Raw genomic sequence first — 24799 nt, forward strand, 5'->3', positions numbered from 1 at the left:
CACATTTCAGAACACTTGCCAGCCGAGCGAAGTGAACTCCAGCTAAACTGTGAAGCAGAATTTCTTTCCACGCCGACAACATTCATGTGAAAAATATTTCGATCCAGTTGAATTACAAGTGAAGATTCCTTCAACTAGTTGATTCCAGTGAGATGTACGCTCAGCTTTTATTACTTTGCTGCTGCCACTGACAGGATTCAGTATTTATCTTCACTATAAATGCTTTAAATAAATCCACGAAATCAGAAACCATGAGGAGACAGAGTCTTTGTGCTAATTGTCACTACACTACAGTCACACAAGACTTCTGAATAACACGACAAGATTCACCAGATTCACACGTTTGTAGCTTGAGTTTCTCAGCAGACATAGAAAAAAGCAAACTAAGCTTAACTAAGCTTAAAATGAGTGCCGGTGTTCTGGAAATGGTTAAAGCACCGGGACAGGAGGAGATTGTTTGAGAGCCTCTCAGAAAAAGTATCACTGTGTTTATGGGTGTTACGGGAATCACCCCAAATCTAAGAAGAACACTGAGGCAGAGCAAAGCGTATCAATGTGGAGATGATTTAGTTGAACGTTCAGCTCAGCCCTTCACAGTAGGGATTTAGAGGTGAAGACATGGAGACTGAACGAATGAGCGTGCTGTGGCTGCAGTGCATGTGACGTCTCTTCTCCCCCCCCCAGCGGATCAGCACTGCGAGTGGCGACGGCAGACACTACTGCTACCCCCACTTCACCTGCGCCGTGGACACAGAGAACATCCGGCGGGTGTTCAACGACTGCCGGGACATCATTCAGAGAATGCACCTGCGGCAGTACGAACTCTTGTGATGGGAGACCGTCTCCGTCAGCCTTCTGTGTTTTTTCTCCACCAGTCTGCATCCTTGACGAAACCTTCCTCCTCCTCCTCCTCCTCCTCCTCCTCTTCATCCTTCTCCCTCACTCCTCACCCCCACAAAAGAAACCTTCGACGACCCCTGACCGCCCCTCCTGTCGAGGACTATGAAGTACTACTGAAGTGTGTCAAATCCTCTTCCTCTTTTTAACTTCTTAGCTTTTTATACTTTTTTTTTTTCTTCTCTGAGACCGATTCACCCCCATTTTACTGATGTTGAAAGGAAGGCTGGGGAACAAAAAATTGTTGCTTGCCGCTTGTTTTTTTTTTTTTTCTTCCTTTTTGCTTTTGATCCTTCCTGTCGAATGCCTTGATTTTTGTCATTCCACTAAGCCTTGGGCTACCTCCTTTTATTTTCTTTGGTTTTTTTTGCCCCGTTGTGTCCTTCTGGTGTTTTTTTATTTTTTTTTCTTCTTCTTCTTCTTCTTCTTCTTTTTAAACTTTGTCATTGGACCTGGACTGGAGGGTGTGTGGATACATAAAACACACCTGCAGGACCTCAGTGTAGAGGCAGCGTGTGTGTGTGTTTGTGTGTGTGTGGTATGAAGAAAAGGGGTGAATGCCGATGTGAGCGAGAGCGCCTGTGTGTGTGTGTGTGTGTGTGTGTGTGTGTGTGTGTGTGTGTGTGTGTGTGTGTGTGTGTGTGTGTGTGTGTGTGCGTGCGTGTGCGTGCGTGCGTGCGTGTGTGCGTGCGTGTGTGTCACCTGCTGGTTAAAGCAGGCATCACCTCCATGAACTTGCCCTTTGTTATTTTTTTTCTTTTGCCCTTTTACCGCCCTCCGACCTGCTTCTTCTCTCCGCATCGGAAGACGACCGGCCGGAGGGCAAACCGAGTGGATGAAGAGATAAATGCACTTTCCATCAGGTTCCTTAACGATTTTGTTGTTTTGTTTTGTTTTGTTTTTTTTCTCCAGAGGAAGCATACACACAATGTAGCATCACGATATTTATTACCCTGTCACGTTAGCTTGCTGAGCTGCAGGGTGGACCGAGCGGCCGAGAGACGTGTGGAGCGGACGAGTAAAGCGGGATGTTGGGGTGGGCGGGGGGGTGGGGCACAATGACACAAAGATGAATTTAAATGAAGGAAAAGGGACTGAGCTCTCTGCACCTTAGCCCTGCTGCCTCCACGGACTCGGACCTGCCTCCTTTTTCCACACAAACCATCCTTTTAGCTTAGAGATACTGATGGGGAGGAGGGCGGGGGAAAGAGAATCTATTGGTTTTCTTTTTTCTTTTTGTTTTTCCTTCTTCTTTTGAGGGCGGGGCGGGGTTATTTTTTCTTTTGTTAACTTGTACACTGTGCAAGGTTGAATTATCCTGTACAGACTGTAAAATGTAATATTATTTTGTACAACTTAATTGAAAGAAAAACAAATCTACTTGTAGATCTTTGTGCCTTGATTATGGCTGTACCTGTAAATGAGCTCAGATGTAAGTATGTTTTCGACTGCGCTGTACAGCTTGATGTCAAACTCTATCGGCAGCGAACGACTGCAGGTAGGGGACTTTCTCTGTAGAGTTTAGTTTTTTCTGGTTTATAAAAAAAAAGGAAATGCTGTTTAGTAAAAAATAAAAAAATAGGGAAAAAATCCTAAAAACCTGTATACATTATGCAAATTAACCACTTACCTGCAGTGAAGACCAGATGTTGCAGCGCCATGCCTTTTTTGTTTAATTTTTCCTCCTTTTATTATTATTATTCTTATTATTAATATTATTATTATTATTATTATTATTATTATTTTGAATTTCACAGCTTTAAACAAACATTGGAAATCCATTGAAAGTGTCCAAATTGCAACCTGGTGTTGTTTTAATAGGAACCAACGTTTTTTCGATATGAAGTGTGTCTGAGATCTGTACTGATGTGCGTGCCTGTGCGCATGTGTACATAAAACAAACATAGACTCACAGACGCATCGTGTGTGTGAGCGTGAGCGAGCGAGCGTGCGTGCGCGTGTGTGTGTGTGTGTGTGCGCGCGCGTGTGAGGACAAAGTGCGTGTTGTGTAAAATTTTATAAATGTATGTACATGTAAATTTATAGGTCTATATAAATATATATGTACAATTATACATGTTTAATTATGTGTGTGCCTAGGTGTACATACCTATGTATGTATACGGTAAATATGTATACATACACACATAGGAAAGCATGTTTAGAATGGAGATGAATAAATGAGAGCGTGCAATATTAGTAATTCTTTGGTCCTTTGGAGCCATACCCAATGGCACAGGCACTATGAATGTGTGAGCAGCACCCAACGAGACAAGCTCTTCTCCTTGTACAAACAGCATCAGCCTTTTCTTCTGCTACAGTACACGTCTATCCCCAAAAGAGAGTGAACTGACTGGAGGTGCAAAAACCTTGTTTGGCCTGGGAGGATGATTAAATGACATTTTTATTTTCTTTAAATAAAGAGGCACATTAGAGGACTTTGCTTTATTTCTATCTTGGTGTCCAGTTGTGTTCGGATTTGAGGTACAATCTTTTCACTGTGTTTCTGAGTCTGTTCTTAGTGGGATGCCGGGAGTCATCGCGATGTAGGGTTTCCAAATCCTGGCCTGTGTGTTTTTTAGATTTGTTCCCTGCTCTTTAGCAGTCCTGATTCAGATGAATGGATCATTGTGGAGCTCTTGTGAGGCCTGATGATGACTCATTTGTTTGAATCATGTATGCTGGTGCACGGGCTCCAGAATCAGGACTGGGAAACACTGCTCATCTATAAATCTATCTCGATTTCCTCTTTAGGGCGCCACACGGGGTACTGGCCATTTCCTGGTGCTCTTCGAACGTACAACAAACAATTGTTACATCATATCTGGAAAAAGAAATCTCCAACTAATGCCCCTCACAAGGGACATTTTATGCATAAAGGACAACAAAATTAAAGGTGGGACAAAATGTGAAAGTAACAACTTTGAGGAAAATTTGTTTTAAAGATGTTTTCCCAATCTGTACTCCACATAGGACTCCCTGAGTAATGAACCAATGAGTGATTTCACACACTGGGATGAAACGGTTTCTTTGTCCAGACTTTAAGGCTCCAGGTTCGGTCGCTGCAGTTTATGAGACCATCTTCACTAAAGACACCGTCACGTCCCCAGAGGTGGCAAAAAATAACAATTCCGTGTGGCCGTTTTTCGTGTTAAATGAAATGAAGCGTACTTTTTAATAGCCCCTACATCTCAACACACTAAATAACATCATATATGGGGAAACCTCTAAATCCTCCCCGTCCTCAAGTGTATCTGCTTCACTCTAGTCCATGTGGCTACTATTTCTCACCGTCACTTTTATTATTCCCCAAAACTCTCTGTCTGCCCCATCGAGTTGCATCTTTTTATATTTGATTTGCATGAAAATGCAAATCTTTTCTGTCTTTGTCTCTTTCATGTATGATGGAAAAGATATCAAAGCGGCATAATAGTTAACACGATCCCATCAGACCTTTTATACTGCGAAAATATTACTTGATGTATCTTTAAGTGCAGTAATGTTGCATTTGTGCTTAGTTATAATCCTAAACCTGTGTTTAATTGTGTGCGATGACTTCCTGCCACTCATCAAGATACTGCATGCAACAGAGTTGTGATTATCAACATGTGTTTTTGCACGCTTCATACAGTAATGTATATCAAAAGAGCTCCCAGCACTGCGTTGTGACAGTGAGTAGAAGCTAATTGAAGTTTACATAAAATTAGGTTAAGTCTCATTATATACATAATATTTGAAGCCTGAAACATCACATCTTTTTACCCACATTATCGTTTTTGGATGACCTCCCACTGTGGCCGTCCCACACCACCCCTCTGCTCACCACTGCAGTAGAGACACTCTCCAAATGCAATTTAAGACTCAATTTTATTATATACAGCTTCATCAGAAATGTTTCCACAATTTGGCAAAAAACCCTCACAAACATTTGGCACAGAAAGTCAGCGATCACTATTTTCCGGATATGCGTCATTAAAAACAACGAGGCGACCTGGATGGATGGTGTGACATCAACGACAGAAACAAACAGTGCTCGGAGTGAGAAACGATCGGTGGGGGTCACATCGGGTCACAGGTAACATCGGAAGAGGGAAGGAGGACATAAAGCACCCACGTGTTTCTAACTTAACTTTACCACTTAAATCAGACCAGGGACACTTAACTATTTACATATGTACTTGTTTCATTAGTCCTAGTTGATGACACACATGTGCACTTCATCCACGCAGTTAAAAAGTCTCTCTTCTGTGATTAAAACCTTCCAGAAACTGCACTTTCCACCTGTATTGCACTGCCAAGAGGTCTGAAAAAAACAACAAAAAAACGAAAGAGGTTCTCATCACAGGCCTTAACCTCTCTATTGCCATTGTTGACACCACTTCTGAGTTCCTTAAAGTCATTTAAAATAAATATTCAAGTCCTTCACAGTGCCGCAAAAAACATTTGAACAAACAAATCAAGATTGTATGAAAGGATTTTTAACGGCCCGCTCACGGGAGGAATTTTCAAGGGGGGGGCGGGTCTCCACATTGAGTCGGCTCCAGTGAACCTGTGGCTCTGTGCCAGAACGCGGTGCACTCTGGGTAATGCAGTGTCACAGAGACTTGTGCTTCCCCAGCAGGCAGAGGCTGAGGCACTGGAGCAGGCCTTTCATCCACAGACAGTGAGCCAGGAACAGCAGCAGCAGGCAGGCTCCCGCCGAGCAGTAAACACCGATCACCGTGCTCTCCTCCGGCAGGAAACACTTGGACAGGGTGTAGCTGCTGGGTGACACCGTCGCCTGCAAGGAGGGAGATCAATGGGGGACTGTGTGTTAGAGGCGACAGTCACAAAAGATGGCTGCTTCGAGCTCATCAACCACTAGGGGGCCTCCAAACATTACAAAAAGAACACTTGAGACTCTTATAGTCACCAATTAATCACATATGTGTGTTTGTTTTGGGGTTTTTTTACCCTGAGAGAACATGCAAACTCCTCATCGGACGGCCCACAATCCCAATCCAGACTCACAATGAGACATGAGTGCTAACCAATCCAAAGTCCAAATATCAATGTTTTCTTCGAAATTGTACCATTTGCTTGGTGGTTTGGTGGGCGACATTGGAGCCTCTTGTGACCTGGTGTTACCCCACGGGCCTTATGTTTGACAGCCCTGGTGTAGCACCTTTTTTTTTTTTGTCGAGACATCTCTTTTAATGCAAATCATGTCAAAATTCTATGTCGGAGCTTTCATACCCTGAACCAACATGAAAAAAAAATAACATCTGCTACAATTTAGATATCAGATCTATTTAATGTTCTGTAAACAGAAAAAAAGGGCCTCTAGTTACTGGTGCTTCATGACTTTGAGTCAAATATAGAAGATATATGGAGGAAATGAATGTCAACGCACTGGCTGAAACTGGAACAACCTGCAGATGTTTTCAGAAAGATCTTTTTTCCCCTGTGCATGTTGCGCTAAGTTGAGGTAATTGTGTATTTTTGATTACTTCTCTCCATGTTAGCCCTATAATTGATTTTTGACCTGTGAAAGGTTTATGACAAGACATTGAACGTTAGAGATTCCACCTTCACAGTTTATTGGGACGCTACGAAGTCAAACATTTGGTGTACTTTTGGTAAGTTGTCCAACTCTCAGTCCCACACAGTAAAAAGTGCATCCATCATACACTTTCTTCTTAGTGTGTTGTAAGAACCAATGATATGAAAACAGCCAATAATGTAGTAATTTGGGCCTTTTTCAATGTAATGATGCCCATACTATGACAACTTGCCCATAACGTAATAACTTGAATATTTGAGCCATTATCATAATATCAGTTGGCCGATAATATAATAAGCATGAAGGAGTAGCATTTTACAATAAGTCCTTTCAATATGTAAGAATGGCAGCTAATATTGTAATAATGCATAAATAAGACTGCATATCTTAGAGGGTTTGTGCAGTTTGCTTATCAAAAATATGTTTTCTTTTGTTTTGTTTTATTCATATATTCTTTTGATTCCTTGTCTAGATTGTTCTATAAGTTGACACCTTTAATAGAAATGCAACATTCTATTAAATTGGTCCTAAAGCTTGGTATAGGTGATGGCAAAGTCATATTGATTCATTGAGGAAACAAACTGCAACAACCTCCAATCGTGGTTGTAAAACTTATTTTAGTATTTCATTACAGGATAGTCCATCATTACATTACTAGCTGTTACAGTGGGCAGTCTTTTTTTTTTAAATTCTTATTATTATTATTTCCTTCGCCATTGTTGGTGTTGCTGCTTTGCTCATGTGCTTGTGCTTATTTCAGCATTTAATTTGTGACATTTGAGCCCAGAGGTTCTAATTCGTCGACGACGCCTTGGTTTGTGTTGTAGACGGAGATTTGAGGGACATGTTTGTTTGTTCAGATCAGTTAGATGATCACGCCTCACCCTGCTTCAGGTGTTGCTGTTGGTGCTGCCACTCACCAGGATGAAGCTGGGGTTGTTTCTATTCCTCCAGCTGAAGGACGGCACGCTGATTTCTGGGTACTTGTTGTCATGGAGAACCTCACATCCGCTATGGGTGTGTCCACTCAGGATGAGGCGGGGCTTAAACCACTGCAGCAGCTGAGGAGGAAAACCAACATGTGTCTTACACTCTGGTTGCTGGTCTCTTACATCATTGATTTCATCATCATCATTTCTTATTTTATTTCTTTATTTATAAATCACTACTTCCTCCAGTGCTGTACTGGGCTCCACTTGAATGAAATGTCTTCAGAAATCAATGTTGTGATCACGGTCGAGAGACTCACTCACCCTCTGTGAGGCCTCCTTCGACAACACATCGTACTTCTCTCTGAACAGAAGGTGGCGCTCTTCAGGAGGTGCGGCATCCTGCCCTGTGCAGCCTGCATCGCTCACTCTGTACAGAGGGTAGTGCTGCAGGAAAAAAACAGGGAGGGGACATTTTTACAATTGTTACTTGAATTTTTGACTGACAGCAGGAATTATTATCGTTATTATTTTTTTAAAGTCTGTAAAGTCAAACATGCAACAGGAACAGCAGGAACAGCAGCAGTCATCAATCATAATAAAGTATAATAACAGATTCAACCACTACAAAGGTCTAACTTTACAGTATTTCTGTGTTTTCTATTTTTCAGTTTTATTATTCTGGATCGGGTTTTTTTTGTTTTTTTTACATAACTTCATTAACAAACAAGATACAGACAATAAATTATGCAAACCCTACATAAGCAAACAACTGACAGACGTGCTCACAATCATGAACACAGTTCAACAGGGGTTGTTAAGCTTTTAAATATAACAAACCAATTAACTATAGAAACAATAAAATAAACATTCAAAGGGGGCAAGGGGAGCCCATTAGAATGATTGAATTAACTATTGATTTTATTTCCTTATTTATGTTAGTGTGCTCGGGTTTTCTCGGTGTACTCGGCTTTCCTCCCGCAGAACAAAAACATGTGTCTGAGGCTGATTGTGACTAAATTCAAATGACCGTGGCTTGGACAAAGCAGTGTAGAAGATGGATGGACAGCCTGAAGTTGATTGTCTTTCATTCACAGACTGATATGATAATCAGCTCATTCCTCATCGAAGTTCTATGTTTTTTACACTGAGTGAAATATTACGATTTTGCACTGGATCGGATGTATATGTTTCACCCTAAGTGCAAAGCATGTATGTTAAATGTCGTGAATCCCTGATTTCATCACCAACTAATTCACAGAAGGTTTTCAGGACACGATGAGCCATTTTTCTGTTGGCTTATTCATGTGGCACATGACTTTAAATTAGTAAAATGATAAGTTGACTTATCTTGTTTCTTTAAAAGTAGAACACTGTTGAAGACTTAAAAAAGGATTTAAGTCTATACAGACATTTTTTTTAAACTACAAGTTGTGAAATATGTCAGTTTTACACTTTCAAATAACAGATTGGATTACATAAAAAGAACACAAAATTGTGTGTTTTTTAAGACTCAAATGTCCCAAATATTTTTTAAAAAGTATGTCTTGAAAATTTTTTTATCAACATCTGAGATTTGAAATAATAATAAATATAAAACTGTCACGAAAGTATTTGTGACAGTTTTTTTTATCACCAGTATAGGTGAAGGTACTGAAGATTATAACTCGATACAATCCTTTAAAAAACGTTTTGGAGTCCCTTGAATAATTACAAAAAACATTTCCCTCCCTTGGTGCAGGTGACTCATGTACATCTATATGCTGACGACACTCTTATTTATACATTGAGTCCCTCCCTGACTACTGCAATGTCCTCAATACAGGCCAGCTTCAATAGCATCAAACTTGCTTTTTCTCCATTTTGTTGTAAACACAAATAAAACAACGTGTAGAGTGTCTCCTCAAAATGTCCTCATTGGATCGCTCTGGGATTGAGTACATTAAAAGCCACAAGAATCCTGGTATCTGGCTTGACAGTAAACTCACGTTTGAAAACCACCTATATACAGGGTTTCCTGCCCGCATGCCAAAGTGTCCTTGGGCAAGACACTGAACCCCAAACCGCTCCCATTGAAGTGACAGTGCCTTGCATGGCCGCAGCCTCCTTTAGTGTGTGAATGTGATGAACGATGTAAGGCGCTATGTAAGTGAAATCCATTTACCATACTGCTCAAAAAACAAACAAACAAAAAATTCTGCATTGCTTTTCTTTATATTGTAACAAATCCTCCTTCACACGTTCTGTTAAACAGCTTCTGGTTAAAATAGCAGTTCTCCCAATCTTAGATTACAGTGATATAATCTACAGATCTGCTTCAACAACTCTCCTTCACAAGCTGGATGTTATTTCCCCTGCTGCTGCTGCAATCTGCTTCATGACTGGAGCTCCACTCACCACTGCTGCCTGTTTTCCTGATAGCGTGACCCTCTCTTCATGGATGCAGACAAACTCCCTGGTTTCATTTCACTTTAAAAAAAAAAATCGGCGTCTACGTTCTAGAAGATTCATCGCCAGGATTCGTCATCAGTCAATCGAGAACCGGTTCCGAACCACACAAGGTCTATTATCCACGTTTTTGATTAATCGTGGATTTAAATGGACTTGGCTTTGGTACGTTGGGACCTTGAGGGTGGGACTACTGCACTCGGAGCAGCTCCAGCTCTGTGGATCACAGTAGTACCTCGCTAAAAATGGGCACTCTATCAATATTTAATTCCGGCCGAGTTTAAGTTTATTTTAGTCTTACTGATTGTCAAAGAGACATTGCTTTATGCATAATCAAAGTGTGTTGAGTCAAATCTGAGAAGCCTGTCTGAAAATGTGTCCTTTAGTGATAGAGAGATACAAAAAACTGAATCTGTCGTGTTAAGGAAGTGAAGTTTGAGACATCTTTGAGTATCATTTAAGTATCTTGAGGCTGGGAGAAGTGTCTAAGAATCAAAACATGGACCTTTTAATGTTTTTATTTCCACATTTCTGTGATTGTCGTTTGCTCCGTTTTCTTCTCCGTCAACTGGGATTTGAACTGGAATCATGACCGGGGGGACAAATAACACATTTCTAAAAGTGTTTTTTTCAGAATCGAATGGGAGCATTTAAGGTCTGGACCATAAATGTTTTATAGAGGCTCTAATCCAGAGCGATTTCAAATATTTCCTATCGAGAGTCCAATGCACAACCCACACTCCTCATTTAAAGTTTCGCTGAAGCTCAATCGAGACTTTGGAAGTCACAATCAGAGTGAACGCCTTCCAAGATTCTGTTCCGCTTTTCTTTGGCTGGAGCTCAGATGATTTCCGGCCCGCAGATGCCTCGCGTTAACGTCGCAAGAGGCCTGCACAGTGAAACTCTTGTTGTTTAACAGCGGCGGTCTACCTGTAACATGATGGGGGGCGAGGGAGGATAGAGCTGCGAGCCTTCACAGCTGTCCGTCACTCCGCTGCTGGACTGCGAGCTCTGCAGTGGAGAGAACATGAAGAATTCATCAGCTGTCTTGTCCGCAAACTCACTACTCATCCTGAAACATCTTTCGGCATTTTTATTTCATATCTCTGGGCTCCGGCTGTTCTCTGACAGGCGGCTGCTGCTGGCAGGAAGAAACAGATGCAATCAGCTGCAACTTTCTGGCTCCGGTCACACGTAAACACATTTGTTTGAGGTTTAAGGTCATATTAGGTACAATAACAGCCCACAGACAACAACACTGAGGTAATAAACTCAGTATAAATATATCATTCTACATATCAAGACCACAGTGTCTTTACCAGCTCAAAGGTTGGAGCACGCACAACCATTATTTGTTCCTTCCTCCTGATTGACCGCCTCTTTAATTCAACGCTACATCCATTTAGGCTTAAATGTCTGTTTTTGGACTTTAGGTGAGTGTACAGTGACAACATATAAACTCCACACAAAAATAGTCCAGATTCAAACCCAAGGTTTGTTTTTTTTTTGCAGTGAAGCACAAGTGAAACCGCTGCACCACACTCGTCCAGCGTTAGACTGCGTCCGTCCATCCAAATGAATGAACATTCAGGGTCAAACTTACACACATGGTTTGCAGTCGATTTTACAGGGAACGACCTGAATACAAATGTGGCTGTAAATCAGGGGTGTCAAACACGTTTTAGTTCAGGGGCCACATACAGCCTAACTTCACCTAGAGTGGGCCGGACCGGTAAAATAGTGCCATAATAACCTTTAAAATTAAACTTGAAAGTTTTTCCTTGTTGTGGTGCAGATGATATGTGATGAAGATGTCTATATTTTCAAAAAAACTAAACAATTACGACTGGAAATTACTGCCTTAACATAAAAGTCAATAGTCACAATACCCCCTGGTGCAAAATACAGTGATCTCATGGTCTCAGTGTTTTGTGAGTCCACTACTCTTAAGAAATTCTTTTTAAAAAATTTCATTAAATCAATGTTTTCTTTGAAGCGTCTTGCAGGATGTTTCTGGTGCACTGAAGACACAGTATGTGATTGATCAATGAGAACATAATAATATAGTACAAATATGTACCAACACACACATAACAAAGTCGCTGCACATAGATTCAAGCACACTTGGTTCAGCCGTGCTGTGATTCATAATTGGAACGCTCCAGAAAAAGCATTTTATTTGTTACAGTGGATGTTAAACTTCCTGTCCTTTGTCTATCAGTACATGTCGTTCCTCTGCGCAAATTTCTTATATTGTGCTTGTTGGCAAATCCACCTTCATAATATGAGGTGCCAAGGTGTCGTTGCTTCCGACTGCTGGGTTGTGGTCACACTTTTTGGGGCGATTGTTGGTGCGACTCGGTCTTATCGGTGAGAAATGTTCTTTTTGTGGAAAAAAACAATGCGACACAGACAAAGTGCATCTGGAGAAATGAATCCAACCTAAAACATGACAGGCCTCAGAGCCTGGTCTGTGATTTTGCTTTAATAAAAAAAAAAAAAGACATGTGAGAAGACAAGACAGAATACATGTGTGTGTGAATGAGAAGGAGGCCGGTGGAGGCCATGGAAGTGAAGGAAAGGGAATAAAGGTTTATGTTACTACCAAACACCTTTGTGGATAGTAGGGCTGAACGATTTTAGATCAACTTGTGATTACAGGACAATGTTAATGAGCGTTGCGATAATGGTGTGGTCTTTATAAATACATGTTCTAAATAACAGTGCTCTTTCTCTTGTCCCCAATTCACTCCAGGTGTGACTGTCCTGTCTAATGCGTCACACGTGTGAAGTCACCAGGTAGGGACTATTTCAGGCGGTCAATCGATTCACAGTCAAAACCTGTTTTACACGTTCTGTGAATTGATCACACTTTTCTTCCAGATTTAACATTCTGTCATTTTGAATTTGCAGAGCCGGAACTCAGAGTCCATGGGAGCATATTCTAGTGCAGTTCAGTCAGTCTTTTGCCAAATGTACTGCATATGTATTGTAATAAATCAACGACATTGTGCAGCCCTACAGTGGATGGGACCTTAAAACAAAAAATCGGCAAATTCACAGCCATCGATCAACAAGGAAAAATAACTATTCTAAGAATTGACCTATTTATGCTAATTTCAACTTATTTGCATTATATAAAACTTTGCATATTTTCTTTTATATTAATTATCATTTAAATCAATACAAAAACCACTTGTATTGATATCTTCTTTATATTTACACTCATATGTTTAGAAATATTATACAATATTATATTTATAATGTTAAGCGTATTGCTATTTCTCGTCATTAAATTACACTTTTTGTTGCCGTACAATTACAATTTTACTAATTATGTGACAGAAAACAAGACGATCTTATTTTAAGTCTTTCAAGCATGTTGAAGGGGATTAAATGCAGCTTTGTTTACTGATTTGCTGAAGAACATGAATGTGTTTGACCTCCCTGCTGATCTCCTTCAGTTAACCAGAGGAAGCAGGTTGGTTTCTACACACAGGCTCGACATGATTTTGATGTCTCCCTGATAAATGTCACATTCAAATGAGGTTCTCGGCACAGCTTCCAGATGACACATTTATTCAAATACAGTGTTTTTTTTTTTCTCCCAGGCATGTTTCTGCAGAGAAATGAGTTCTGGATTGAGACACACGGAGTAAGATGGTTACATGTATCCCACTGGGTGCTGAAAAACTGCTTCATGTGTTACAAAAAAAAAACAACAACAATAAAGCGTTTTTTTCTTCCCCAACATTTCAACATTTCAGTGTGTTCGAGGCCGCTGTCAGTTTGTGCAACTGATTCCAGAAATTTCCCCTCACCTGAAGAGAACAGTTGAGGTCCCGGGAGAGTTTGATCAGCTCCTTCTCCACCGACTGGCAGATGGGACAGCCGTCACCGTGCAGGGCCACGCTGTTCACCAGCAGGAAGCTGAGGGGAGACGTGGAGGAGGGAGAGGCTCACTGAAGCTGCAGAAATACACCAGATTTATTTTCATCCCGGCTGTTTTGGGAATTTTAATCATTTTTTTAAACAACGACAGATTTTACTCGCTGGGATGAGACTTACACAGACACGTCACCAGCTTTCAGGTAGATGTACTGGGCTAGCAGTTCAGGCAGGAGTAATATCTAATTTTACTTTATTGGTAATCATGTACTAGCAGCGGGAAACCGACTGATTGACTATAAATTTATTCTCCAGCAGTAAAAAACTGCTCCATACATACAGCCAGTGTTTAGTGAAATCTACATTCAGTATAAAGAAGATCTTCAGGTCGTGGAATGGACGTTGTGGACCCGTTAAAGAGCCCTGATCCTATCATGATCAAGTTGGACTGGGTTTACATGTCGACACAGAAGGATCTGAACCAGAGAAGATCAGTGTTTTACTCGAGAAGGTGTTTTAAACCAACCTTCTGTGCAAATTCCCTTCCTGTGCGCACTGTCACAAGAAACTGCACCATATCACCCCGGTCCTCAAAACACCACACTGGCTTCATGTGAGTCCAGGGATAGGTTTAAAAATCTTAAAGTGCTGGACGGTCTTGGACCAAAAAAGATTCATGAGTTCCCTCTGAAGCATCCAGACCCCCCAGGTGGTCTGGGACCGGTCTACTGTGTGTTACCAGAACCAGAACCAAGCAGAGTGAAGCATCTTTTAGTTTACACGCTCTCCACTTGTGGAACAAACTTCTGAACAAACTGAGGTCAAGTCATTTAAATCACATTATTGTTCACGGCAGCATTCTCAGGATTTGAATACATTTAATACTCCTTGTAATCGTTGTAATTTTTCACTATTTTAATGCATTTTTATCAGCTTAATTTTAAATTCTTAACTATTTAATCTCAAGTTTTAATTGCCTTTTATCTTTTAAATGCTGCTTGCTTATGAACAATGCCATACGAATAAACCTGCCTTGCAAGTCTGTGCAGAGAAGAAAAACTGTCACTGCACACATTCCTCTTCTGCTGATTCACTTTTCCATTTGCATCGAGTGTTAAAAATGAACTATTAACCAAAGCTTTTTGCACAGTACTTACAAGCCGTTTACGTTCATCAGTTATAATGCAACGTTTACTTTTATTTCTATTTCTGTCCAGATGGTAAATCTTATTTCTAATAGTCTTCACATTTTGGAAAAATATCTTCATCGCCCGCCTCCTGATGACGTCTGCCTTGCATTTGACGTGTCATATAAAAACATTTTGAGAGATTTCAATCTTTAAAATAAACATTTTGTTTACTGACGACGGACGAAGACAGGGAATATTTTGAATGGACCATAACACAAACACTTTCACATCTAGGGGCAATTCGATAATCACATGTTTTTGGACTGTGGGAGAAAACAGGAAAAATACACTGGAAGACCATGCAAACTGCTGACAGAAAGTAGCACTAGCCACGACTCCATGTCTCTACAATTCATTTACAAGAGTAATATTATTTGTCTAAAAGTCCTGGTCCTCTTTTATCCACAGGCTCTGTTTCAAAGAGGATTAACTGATCTTGTTCAAACATTTTAAGTGTGAGTAAGAATGAGTAAACAATTTCTATACTATGTACTTACTGTATTTAACACTTACAGTCTTCCACGGTGTGGAAAAAAAAGAAAAGAAATCCAATCTACGTGTGCATCCTTCGGAAAACAAGTGGGGCCTCTTTAACAGGTTTACGGGCTGTTTAGAGGTTTTAAAATGCTCCTTTGGTGCAAACTGAAGGGATTAAACCTGCACGTCACATGTGTGTTTTGCTCCAGTCTCTGTGTTTTAAAGGTGGAAACACAAATACTCACATTACTGTAATTAGGTATGAATTTGTGTTTCTCTTATTTGTTTTCATGTCTTCCTGGAGGTTGCTCTGACTGATGAATTTGTAGTAACTTTGGAGTTGCTTCTGTTGAGGCAACAGCACAACACAAATCTCTAAATTGACGATCCAACGACTTTAGATGAAGAACACACTTGGATGTTTCCATGGGTTTTCTCCCAAACTGGAGCAGCAGTTGCACTTGAGCACAGACTTCCTTGTCTTCCATCCACCTCTGTTGGCATTTCACGCGCAACGTCACTCACTTGACTCCCTTCTTGGTGACGATCCTGGTGGAGGAGGCGTTGAAGACCTTCTCGAAGCGCTGCAGCTTGAACCAGTCCATCCTGCAGGGAGACACCACGTGCTCGTCACGCTGCACAAAACAACCCGCTGCACAGTCTGTCACGTCTGTCGTTCTGTCGTGCGGCGTTACATAAGGGCTGTGCCCATCTCACTGGCTGCCGCTGCACCGGTTGAACCCAAGCTCGTATGAGTTGCTGCACGCTTGCATGATCCCACATTTCTGCATCACATGCATCAAAGAATGAACTGTGGGATGATTTTATGCTGCACTTCATATTTCATTTCCCTTGATAAATTTAGAAAGACAAGTCTCCTACATAATGAATTATACACACAGAGGGTGGACACAATTGATGCAACTTTGCTGCAATTGATGGTACAGTAACCGTAATACAAAGAAAAACAACAGACTCATCAAGATGAAATGGCACAAATGACCATATTTGGCACTTTAGGCCCAATTTTAAAAGAATGTATTTGTACTTTCTCAAAATGCACATAATTCAAATGAACAGAGTAGATCCAGTACTTCAATTTAGATTGTTCTTTGCTATCTATTTAAATGACTTTTATTTAGACAAACTGTTCATATCGATCGCTGCTCAGCAAAATGGAGTATTCTAGTTTCTAAATGCAAATTGAAAATAAATGGCACAAATAAGTTATTTGATCCACAATAAATCAGAAGATGTCTCTCAAACCTCAGACAGGTACTTTTCTGATGGTTTCATCCACATCAGATGTAAAGACTATTGCAAATAAAAGTACCAAGATCAAGAGATTGTAAGTGTGCGCACTTCAATGCCCAATCAGATTAATGTAACTTGCCTGGCAACGTTTTTCATGGCGCAAACTCAATTACTTCCTCATACTTTACGTTCAGAAAACTGGAGTCTAATGAAGTCTATTTGTTTGGGACTATTTTTGGTGGTAATAATACACATTTAATGCTCTGCAGGAGGTGAGCAGAAGGACTGTGCACGTGGGACTGGCAATAAAAGCACCACAGACATTATTTCTACTAAAGTTTCGATGGGACTTGCTCGAAATTACAAAGTGAAGATTGTAAATGGTGGACAAGAAGGTTGAGGAAGTGAGCTTGTAACTGGAAGTTTGCGGGTTCAAATCCCACTGTTGTGAGTTCCAAAGCCAGACCGTCAACCCCCCCCCACCCCCACCCCCTCCACCCCCCGGCTGCATCAGGAATAGGCAGATCACTTGATTTACCCCAGACGTGAGCAGCCAAACGTGCACCAACAGAAAGATATTAAATTATAATGTTCCAGGAACTTTGTTTGAAAGCATCTTGTTCCTTGTGCAGCATCTGAGCACACCGTGTCCTTGGCTTCAGGCATGACTGCATTCACTGTCATATTTCAATACTCCTCATTGACTTGCATGTCAAGTATTTCAATAAGACTTACGTAATCTGGACACTTGTTTTGTTTGATTTTGTCATCTTGGTTTCTTAGTAGAGTGAGAAGTGCTCCGAACACTTAATGTAAATCAGGCAACAAACAACAGGATGATAAATGAATTTGAATGAAACAACTTCAAGTCCGTCAGGTGGAGTGTGGATGTGTCAGAGTCTGTAAGTTCTCACGTCTGTCTCCACTGTCCCTTCCTGAACCCTGTGCAGCTTAATGAGAGGCAAGATAAAATCCGGTCGAACCTGCAGCCTCACAACCCACGCGTTGAGCAAGGGATTACAATCAAACAATAAAGCTGTAAACAAGAAAGAAAGAAAGAAAAGAAAGGGCTCTTACTCATAATGAAACCCGATATCATGATTCCCAACCAGCACGACCAGTTCTGTGTCGGTGGAGTGTCTGAACATTCGGTGGAAGCGACGCACGTCGTCTTCCCAGTGCTGCGGAGAAGAAGAACAACACAAACACAGCTGAAGAGGCTTCCAGCACAGGCCTTTAATAAGGAGATCTCCCCCAGGAAGCTCATAAGCATTAATGGGATCCCATCGGGTCGCCCAGCAGCCCCCCACGGGTGGCTGAGACGGGCTGCTTTGATTCAGATTCAATTGTGTTTTCTGCAGGGGCCAAAGCGGCACACTGGAGACCTCTAATTGCACCAGTGCTGTGGTTTTACAGTATGCTTTTTGAAAAATATGACTCCAAGTGACTCAGTGTGGCTGCTTTTCATTAGTGCAAGAAAAAGTATGTCAACTGTTTGGGATTACTTGGATTGCTGCATAAATTGGCCATGTGTTCTGATCTTCATCTCAGTCACAACAGTAGACAAACACAGTCTGCTCAGTCGTATAGATACAGTGATGTTTCCTGAAATCATTGGGTAGAAACTACTACTGCACAAAAATATTGTGTTTTTCATGTTTTTATCGAACACAATATGTAAACATTGCAGGGTGGAAAAAGTATGTGAACCCGTCGGCTCATGACTCCAAACTGGAGTCCAAACAAATGTGACGAGATTGGATGTGTTTACTACAGCTGTCTTATAAACAGACACACACACGCGCACACCAGTTTTGAGTTTGCTCCTCTCAAGAAGCATCATCTGATGAGGACCACGCCTCGCACAAGAGAGGTCTCAGAAGACCGACCATCAAGAATTGTTGACTTGCATTCAGCTGGAAACCTTGGCGTGGTCGTCCTGTAAGGATGACTGCCAGAGCGCCGAATGCTCAATGAGTGTCAGCTAAAGAATTGGACCTTAGACCTGGATGTTCCACATCACTACTGTCAAAATATTCTGTGGACGGATGGAGTCAAAATGAAGTTGCTTGGAAGGAAGACACAACGCGATGTGCAGTGAAACAAAAAAAAAGGCAGGACACACCAACAATCAGAACCCAACCCAACTGTGAAGTTAAGTATGGTGAAGGGGGCATCATGGTTTGAGGCTGCTCTGCTGCCTCAGGGCCTGGACTGATTGCTGTCAACGACCAAAAGATGAATTCCTAAGATTATCAAGACATTTTTCAGGAAAACTTAAGACCATCTGTCCACCCACTGAAGCTCAACAGAAGATGGGTGATGCAACAGGACAACGACGATGAACATAGAAGTAAATGAACAACAGAGTGGCTTCAGCAGAAGAATGACCTCAAGAGAGCGATTCACAGCCGACATATATTGCTGCACTGAAACAGTTTTCTGATGTGGAACTTTCTGAAATTCCTCCTGACCGCTGTACAGGTCTGAACTGCAACGACAGGACACGTTTGGTTGAAGCTATTACTGCCAAAGGAAGGTAAACCAGTTATTAAATACAAAGGTTCCCATACTTTTTCCACTCTGCACGGTGAATGTTTACATGTTGTGTTCATCAAAAACATGAAAACATGTCATTGTTTGTGCGGTATAAGCAGACTGTGTTTGGCTATTTTTTTCGTGCACCTGTATATCAATCAAATTCATGGTATTGAACACGGATGCCTTTTGGATAACTTCTCAAAATACAGTGGATGCCAATAGTCATGTAATCCATTTTATTATAAGCAGAATTAATTCATATTAAACGATTTATGTCAAAAATGTAAAACATGAAGAGTGGCATCACTGTGGTGCAGGTTTCTCATTTTTGTAACAGTGAATAAAGGTTTTTGTTTGTTAAACATCCATTACAGAATACTGTCGAGAAATGTTTTCCATCCGGCTCAAAGCTGAAGCTGCCATGACAAGTCTGAAACGAGAGGGATGTTTTTAGGTTCTGTGCTGCATTGCTGCACAATGCTCTGATTTTTACTGTTTTATATACGTCTTAATGCCTTTTTCTTTTTTAATATTCCAAGGTAATTTCGACAAAATCTGAGCCAACTACAAAGAGACAATCACCTGTTGGGTCAAATAGATCGACTGACTCACTCTTGTCGCTCTAGACAACATTGCTTTCTTTATTTGTTTTATAAGGTTACCCTCAAAGATTGTGGGTTCAATAAGTGTTAGTGTTAGTAAGATATTCAAATCTAGATCAAACGAAGGCTGCAGCTCCTCCTTCAGTCAAATAACTGTAAATCATGCTCAAATGTCAAATGCAGTGAAGATTTTGTGGTCTAATGCTGGAAGATTTGCTGGATGTTTGTGTTTAGCATCGCTGTCAACTGACACAGAGCACTCATATAAACAAGAAAGAGTGAGAAAATGAACAAGCTGTTCCAGCCTGCATGGCTGCAAACCTACTTTATGTTTTTTTTTTCTTTTTTCTTTTTCAGTCAATGTAGTCATCTGAGCCCTTCCTCTTGAAAAATAAAATCCACAGAATACAAATTAGAAGAGTTGCCAGGCAAGTGATAGACTGAAGGAGGGGGAACTGACAGGGGAACATAGATTAGTGGAGATGTTACATCTCGCAGCTCGGTTTCCTTTCTCTAACGAGGCTTTCCTTTGTGCTCCTCTTGCCTCTTTCTACGATCTGACTTGATGGATCCCATTTGACAATCCAGTAATAGATTCCTGAGAAATCCCAGGGGATGTTTCCCCTCTTACAGCAGGATGGATGTACCAAAGGGAGGACTGGCAGGCTGCAGGCTGCAGATGTTTTCCTCAAAATCCTGCAGCCTCCCGGACCGACTGGTACCAAAAGATGGTGATCCTGACCGGAGAGCAACGGCCTCTGCTCTGCATCCACACACTCTTCCTCATGCAACATCATCATCATCATCATCATCATCATCGTCACCATTATAATCATAAGCTTTGCAGACAGTGCGAGGGGAGAGAGAGGCAGAAAGAGAAAGAGAAAGAGAGACAGACAGAGAGAGAGGGAGAAATCAACCAGGGAGCTCTGCGTTACCTTCTGCGAGCTCCACTTGCCTTCGTCGAAGATATCCCCGAGAATAAAGACTATTTCTGGCCTGAGCAGCCACAGAGCGGTCTGGAAAGCCCTCTCCATCTGCCATTCCCTGCGCGTTTTGGACACAACAAGTCAGCCTTACTGGGTTGTTTACAAATCACTCCTGCACAGCCCGGGGCGCCGCTTGTGATACATTAAATAGAAATAATAAAGATGTTACCTCCTCAGTTTGTCGAACCAGTGTCCTCCCACGGCGCCGAGGAGGTGCGTGTCCGACAGCACCATAGCGCGGACCGCGGTGTCCACCGGCGGCCCGTCCATGTCCTCTCCGCCCCGGGCATGGCTCAGCCGCGGCCAGGCGCACTGGAGGATGGTCGGGAAGTAGATGAGATACTCGCAGAAGAAGAAAGCCCCGCCGACCACCAGGATCAGCAGCAGCGCGACCATCCACCTGGCGCTGAACCGCATGTCTCCGCTACTGGGCGGCTCTGGAGCCCTGGAGTGGCGCACTGGCGGTGCTGATGGAGCGGTCCATGAGGCATCTTCACCCCGTCCACACCCGCACGACACCCGGGTCAGGGCTCCGGCCGCCTGATGCTCATGATGGCACAGTGCCGCGGAGGCTGCGAGGCAGAGATCCGGCTCGGCTCCGGAGGGTTCAGGTGATGGAAACAATTAAAGTTGAGCTATAGAAGAAAAAAAATACACGTCCTTTTGTTCTCCTGCGCTGAGACGATCAGCAGCCAGCCGATGTTTCCCAACCAGAGAGAGAGAGAGAGAGAGAGACAGACACACAGAGAGAGACAGAGAGAGACAGAGAGAGAGCGAGAGTTTATCCGTCAAGCTGGAGATAAACAACACATCCACTGCGCGTTTTCACATTAAAACCCACATCTGGACGCACAGACTGCTTTGTGAGGGACAACTCAAGGAAATATCACCAATATATAATGGAGATGAAAAAAAACAATCACATTTGAAACAGTTTGGAGATCATCAGAAAGTAAAAAAAATAAAAATAAAATTTTAATCTAACTCCATGTGTTTGCTGTTAATTTAATCTTTTCTGTGCGGTTATGTCACTCTAAAGCCTGTGAATATTAATATTTAATACTACTAATTTAATTTTAATCCTGTCTTATTGATATTTTAAATTATGTTAATTATATATGTTCTAAGAATTTAGCTCTGGCATAAATAAAGTATTTCTATTCTATTCTATTCTATTCTATTCTATTCTATTCTGTGTGTGTACTACATGTAGATATACTGGTGTATAACTGTAATGAATGTGTTACACAGTTCATACATACAGTTAATAATAGACAGGTAAAATACATACACACTGTTGCCTACATCGGGTTTAATTCCAAGCCAAGCCTTTCTGGGAAGTTTCCATGTTCTTCCTGTCTGCCTTGTCTTTCTGCAGGTGCTGGAGTTTCCTCCCACACAAACATGCACTTGAGGTAAGCTGGTGGACTCCTTCCCCCATTGAATCCAACATCTCACAACCTGGAATTAGATAAACTATACACTCTTGTATTCTTTGAATGCTGTCTTCAACCTTTTACAGGCTGTTAAGGTAAAATTATTTTACCAAAACCTTGAGAAATGTGCACGTGTAAGAATTCAGATTGACAAGGTGTTAAACACTTTTGAACCTACAGTTTTAGGAGTTCAAGTCTGGTTTACAAACTCTATGCCTCTGGATGAAAAAGACTACCGATCAGCACTAAAATACTACAGGTGGAGTTTAAATGCTCCATGTCAAGTTGTTAGTCAAAGTTTCTAAGAGTCCCGGTGTGATGTAAATAGTCCAATTCCTTTGCAAAGTGTTACAGCTTTTAGAGGCGCTTACGTTCAGAAAACTACAGTTTAATAATAAAAAATTCTTCCACTGCTTTTTTCATTAGATGTTGAAGGTTTCAGTATTTTAGATCTTTAACTTTTAGAACAAGTGGGATCAAATGTAAAATGAGAAAACTGGGACAAACGAAATGATCACGGCCCGAAAACAACCAGCATAACCTGTATTGATTTGTCTCTCTAAGCATGTCCTCAGAGCCACGGCTGTCTCGTAATACATTCAGGCTACTTCTGTGCTGCATCTTAGTTCTTGAATTTCAGATCTAAATTTAACTCTACTCACAAAACATCAGTCAAATGTTGTATGTTTACTTCCCTATTTGCTTGACAACCACTGTTAAACATGGATAAACACAGAGTAAAGTGCACAACGTTACAGGCATTGGATGTTTAGTAATCAGCGATGGCAGATCCTCATTTATACATGTTCTGGGGCTTTAGTCTGTCAATCTTTCCATCTTCTGTTCTGCTTTATCCAACTTCAGGTCATCAGGAGCTTGAGTCGACCCCAGAGCAAACACACAAACTCAAACACAGAAGTGCCAAACACTGACGTGACCTTGTGTGAGGAGAGTTTCACCATCATCTTCACTGTGCAGTCCAGTTTTAGTCTCAAATTTCTTGAAATGCTGTCAGCTACACAGACAGAGGAAGCCCCGAGGCAAGTCTGTCAAAGAAACGTACTGTGAGCTTGCTAATTATTCTGACATTTCCTTTCTTTTGTAATTTACTGTCTCTCAGAAAAGAGCAGACTGATACTGTTCCTCTTTTTTTTTGTCTCATCCAGTAGAGGTACTAGAAATTAGAGGTTGTGACATTAATCCAGTGACAAGACTTTGTACACTTAATGCACATTAAGTTAGATATGAAAATCAGTAATATATTGATAAGTTGTAAATGTATTAGTTTCACACATTTGGGGATAACAGTGATTCATATTATATGATTCTGAAAATACTAACACGTAAAACAGGTTATAGTAAGTGTACTGTGGACGAAAAATGAGAAATGTCTCGCATTTTAAAAAAATGGGGAAGTTTTATTGTGGAATGGCAACCCACTTCCGATGTTTTCGCGCTAAAGCAGTCTGGTTTGACCACGTGTTTGAGATAAAGCCCTTAAAACCATCTACCCATGCACCCATCAATCCATCCATCCACTTTATCCACAGTTGGGTCAGGAGAGGGAGCTGGAGCTCCCATTCAGCCACACACACAATTTGGAGTTAATTATTACAACTAAACCATAAATGTGGTCATGATGTTGGTATGTTTAAAAAAAAGAAGGAATTAAACAGCAATCTGATCAGCAATCAGTTAACAAATTATTGGAAAGGAGCCAACAACTATGGGACAAATGAGATTAAGTGATTAGCAGCAGAAATCTAATCAGGAGGAGACGGCTTATGCATGCCGCTCTGTGTCCACTCTGGAGCTGAAGGCTGGAGGTTTATACAACACAACCAACAAAACCGGTCTGAACACTGAGCGCTCACTGCAACCGGCTCGATCGGTTGGATTGGCTGAGCAGGCACCCATCCCTGACACTGATGTAAAGACCTTCCCTTTCATCCCAGTTTGACTTTGAGAACAATTCCTGCTGCATTCGTTCAGTACAAGACGTAACTGGTGTGGTATGTGGAGGCCGAGCGGCAGGACAAAGCGAACACTGAAGCGTGACTGCACGGTCGAAGAATGCTTCTAGGTCCAGATCATGACTAGGGGCTCCAAAATTTTCACATCTCCAGATGTGCAATAAGGTCCTGAAATGCCCCCCGAGATGCATGACTTTTATTGGCTGTGCTGTTCGAAGCGTTAAGAGATCTACAGATACTGCCAAAACTTCACAAACACACTCTCTGATCAGGTTGTTTTTACTTTCAAGGTTCAATCAGCAGCTATTAAACTAACTAAAGTAGTGAAGATGTCGAATTCACTGCCTCCCAAATTTTATCGGAGCAACACAAAGTCACTGGAGGAACATAAGTCAAAAACGATAAAACAAGATGAACGCAATAAAAATGAAGAGGTTCTACAGAGGTAACGTTAACTTGTCTTTCGCTCATCGGGGGGGGGGGGGGGGGGGGGCATGGATCAAACCTGCAGCTCGCAGTGTGTTTGAGCTTCTCTACATCATTCTGGGAAATGTCTCTAACGTCATGCTTCTCCCATGTGTGTGAATGTGATGAGACTAAAACAAGGCGCTCCATTCCAGGGTGTGGGAAAGA

General features: G+C 41.5%; 2 protein-coding genes across 3 annotated transcripts in view; one reads left to right on the forward strand and one right to left on the reverse strand.

The window, feature by feature from the left end:
• The window catches only part of LOC308107895 (guanine nucleotide-binding protein G(olf) subunit alpha), a 44102-nt gene extending 43117 nt beyond the window's left edge, over positions 1 to 985 (forward strand). For both annotated transcript variants that reach the window (XM_080460480.1, XM_080460481.1), the window contains exon 12: positions 685 to 985. In XM_080460480.1, the coding sequence (XP_080316606.1) occupies positions 685 to 831 (147 nt within the window). In that variant the 3' untranslated portion in view covers positions 832 to 985. The remainder of the gene's footprint in view (positions 1 to 684) is intronic.
• A 3761-nt stretch (positions 986 to 4746) lies between these two features.
• Positions 4747 to 22137, reverse strand: mppe1 (metallophosphoesterase 1). The gene is made up of 10 exons (XM_080488589.1): positions 22049 to 22137; positions 20927 to 21433; positions 20707 to 20815; positions 17703 to 17806; positions 15897 to 15977; positions 13638 to 13746; positions 10747 to 10827; positions 7693 to 7815; positions 7360 to 7500; positions 4747 to 5677 (listed from the first exon to the last, which is right to left on the reverse strand). The coding sequence occupies exons 2-10, from the start codon at positions 21172 to 21174 to the stop codon at positions 5492 to 5494; spliced, it is 1182 nt and encodes a 393-aa protein (XP_080344715.1). The 5' UTR covers positions 21175 to 21433; positions 22049 to 22137; the 3' UTR covers positions 4747 to 5491.
• Positions 22138 to 24799: the final 2662 nt, after the last annotated feature.

This window comes from Lipophrys pholis, assembly GCF_963383615.2.
Source record: "Lipophrys pholis genome assembly, chromosome: 1".
Classification (NCBI taxonomy): Eukaryota; Metazoa; Chordata; class Actinopteri; order Blenniiformes; family Blenniidae; genus Lipophrys; species Lipophrys pholis.

Excerpts from the sequence above, each read along its gene's own strand:
- mppe1 (XM_080488589.1), bottom strand. The coding sequence starts at position 21,174 with ATGCGGTTCAGCGCCAGGTGGATGGTCGCGCTGCTGCTGATCCTGGTG. Across the intron at positions 13,747-15,896 it reads GTCACCAAGAAGGGAGTCAA|CTTCCTGCTGGTGAACAGCG; the intron begins GTGAGTGACGTT and ends GTCTCCCCTCAG. Across the intron at positions 5,678-7,359 it reads ACAACCCCAGCTTCATCCTG|GCGACGGTGTCACCCAGCAG; the intron begins GTGAGTGGCAGC and ends CCCTCCTTGCAG.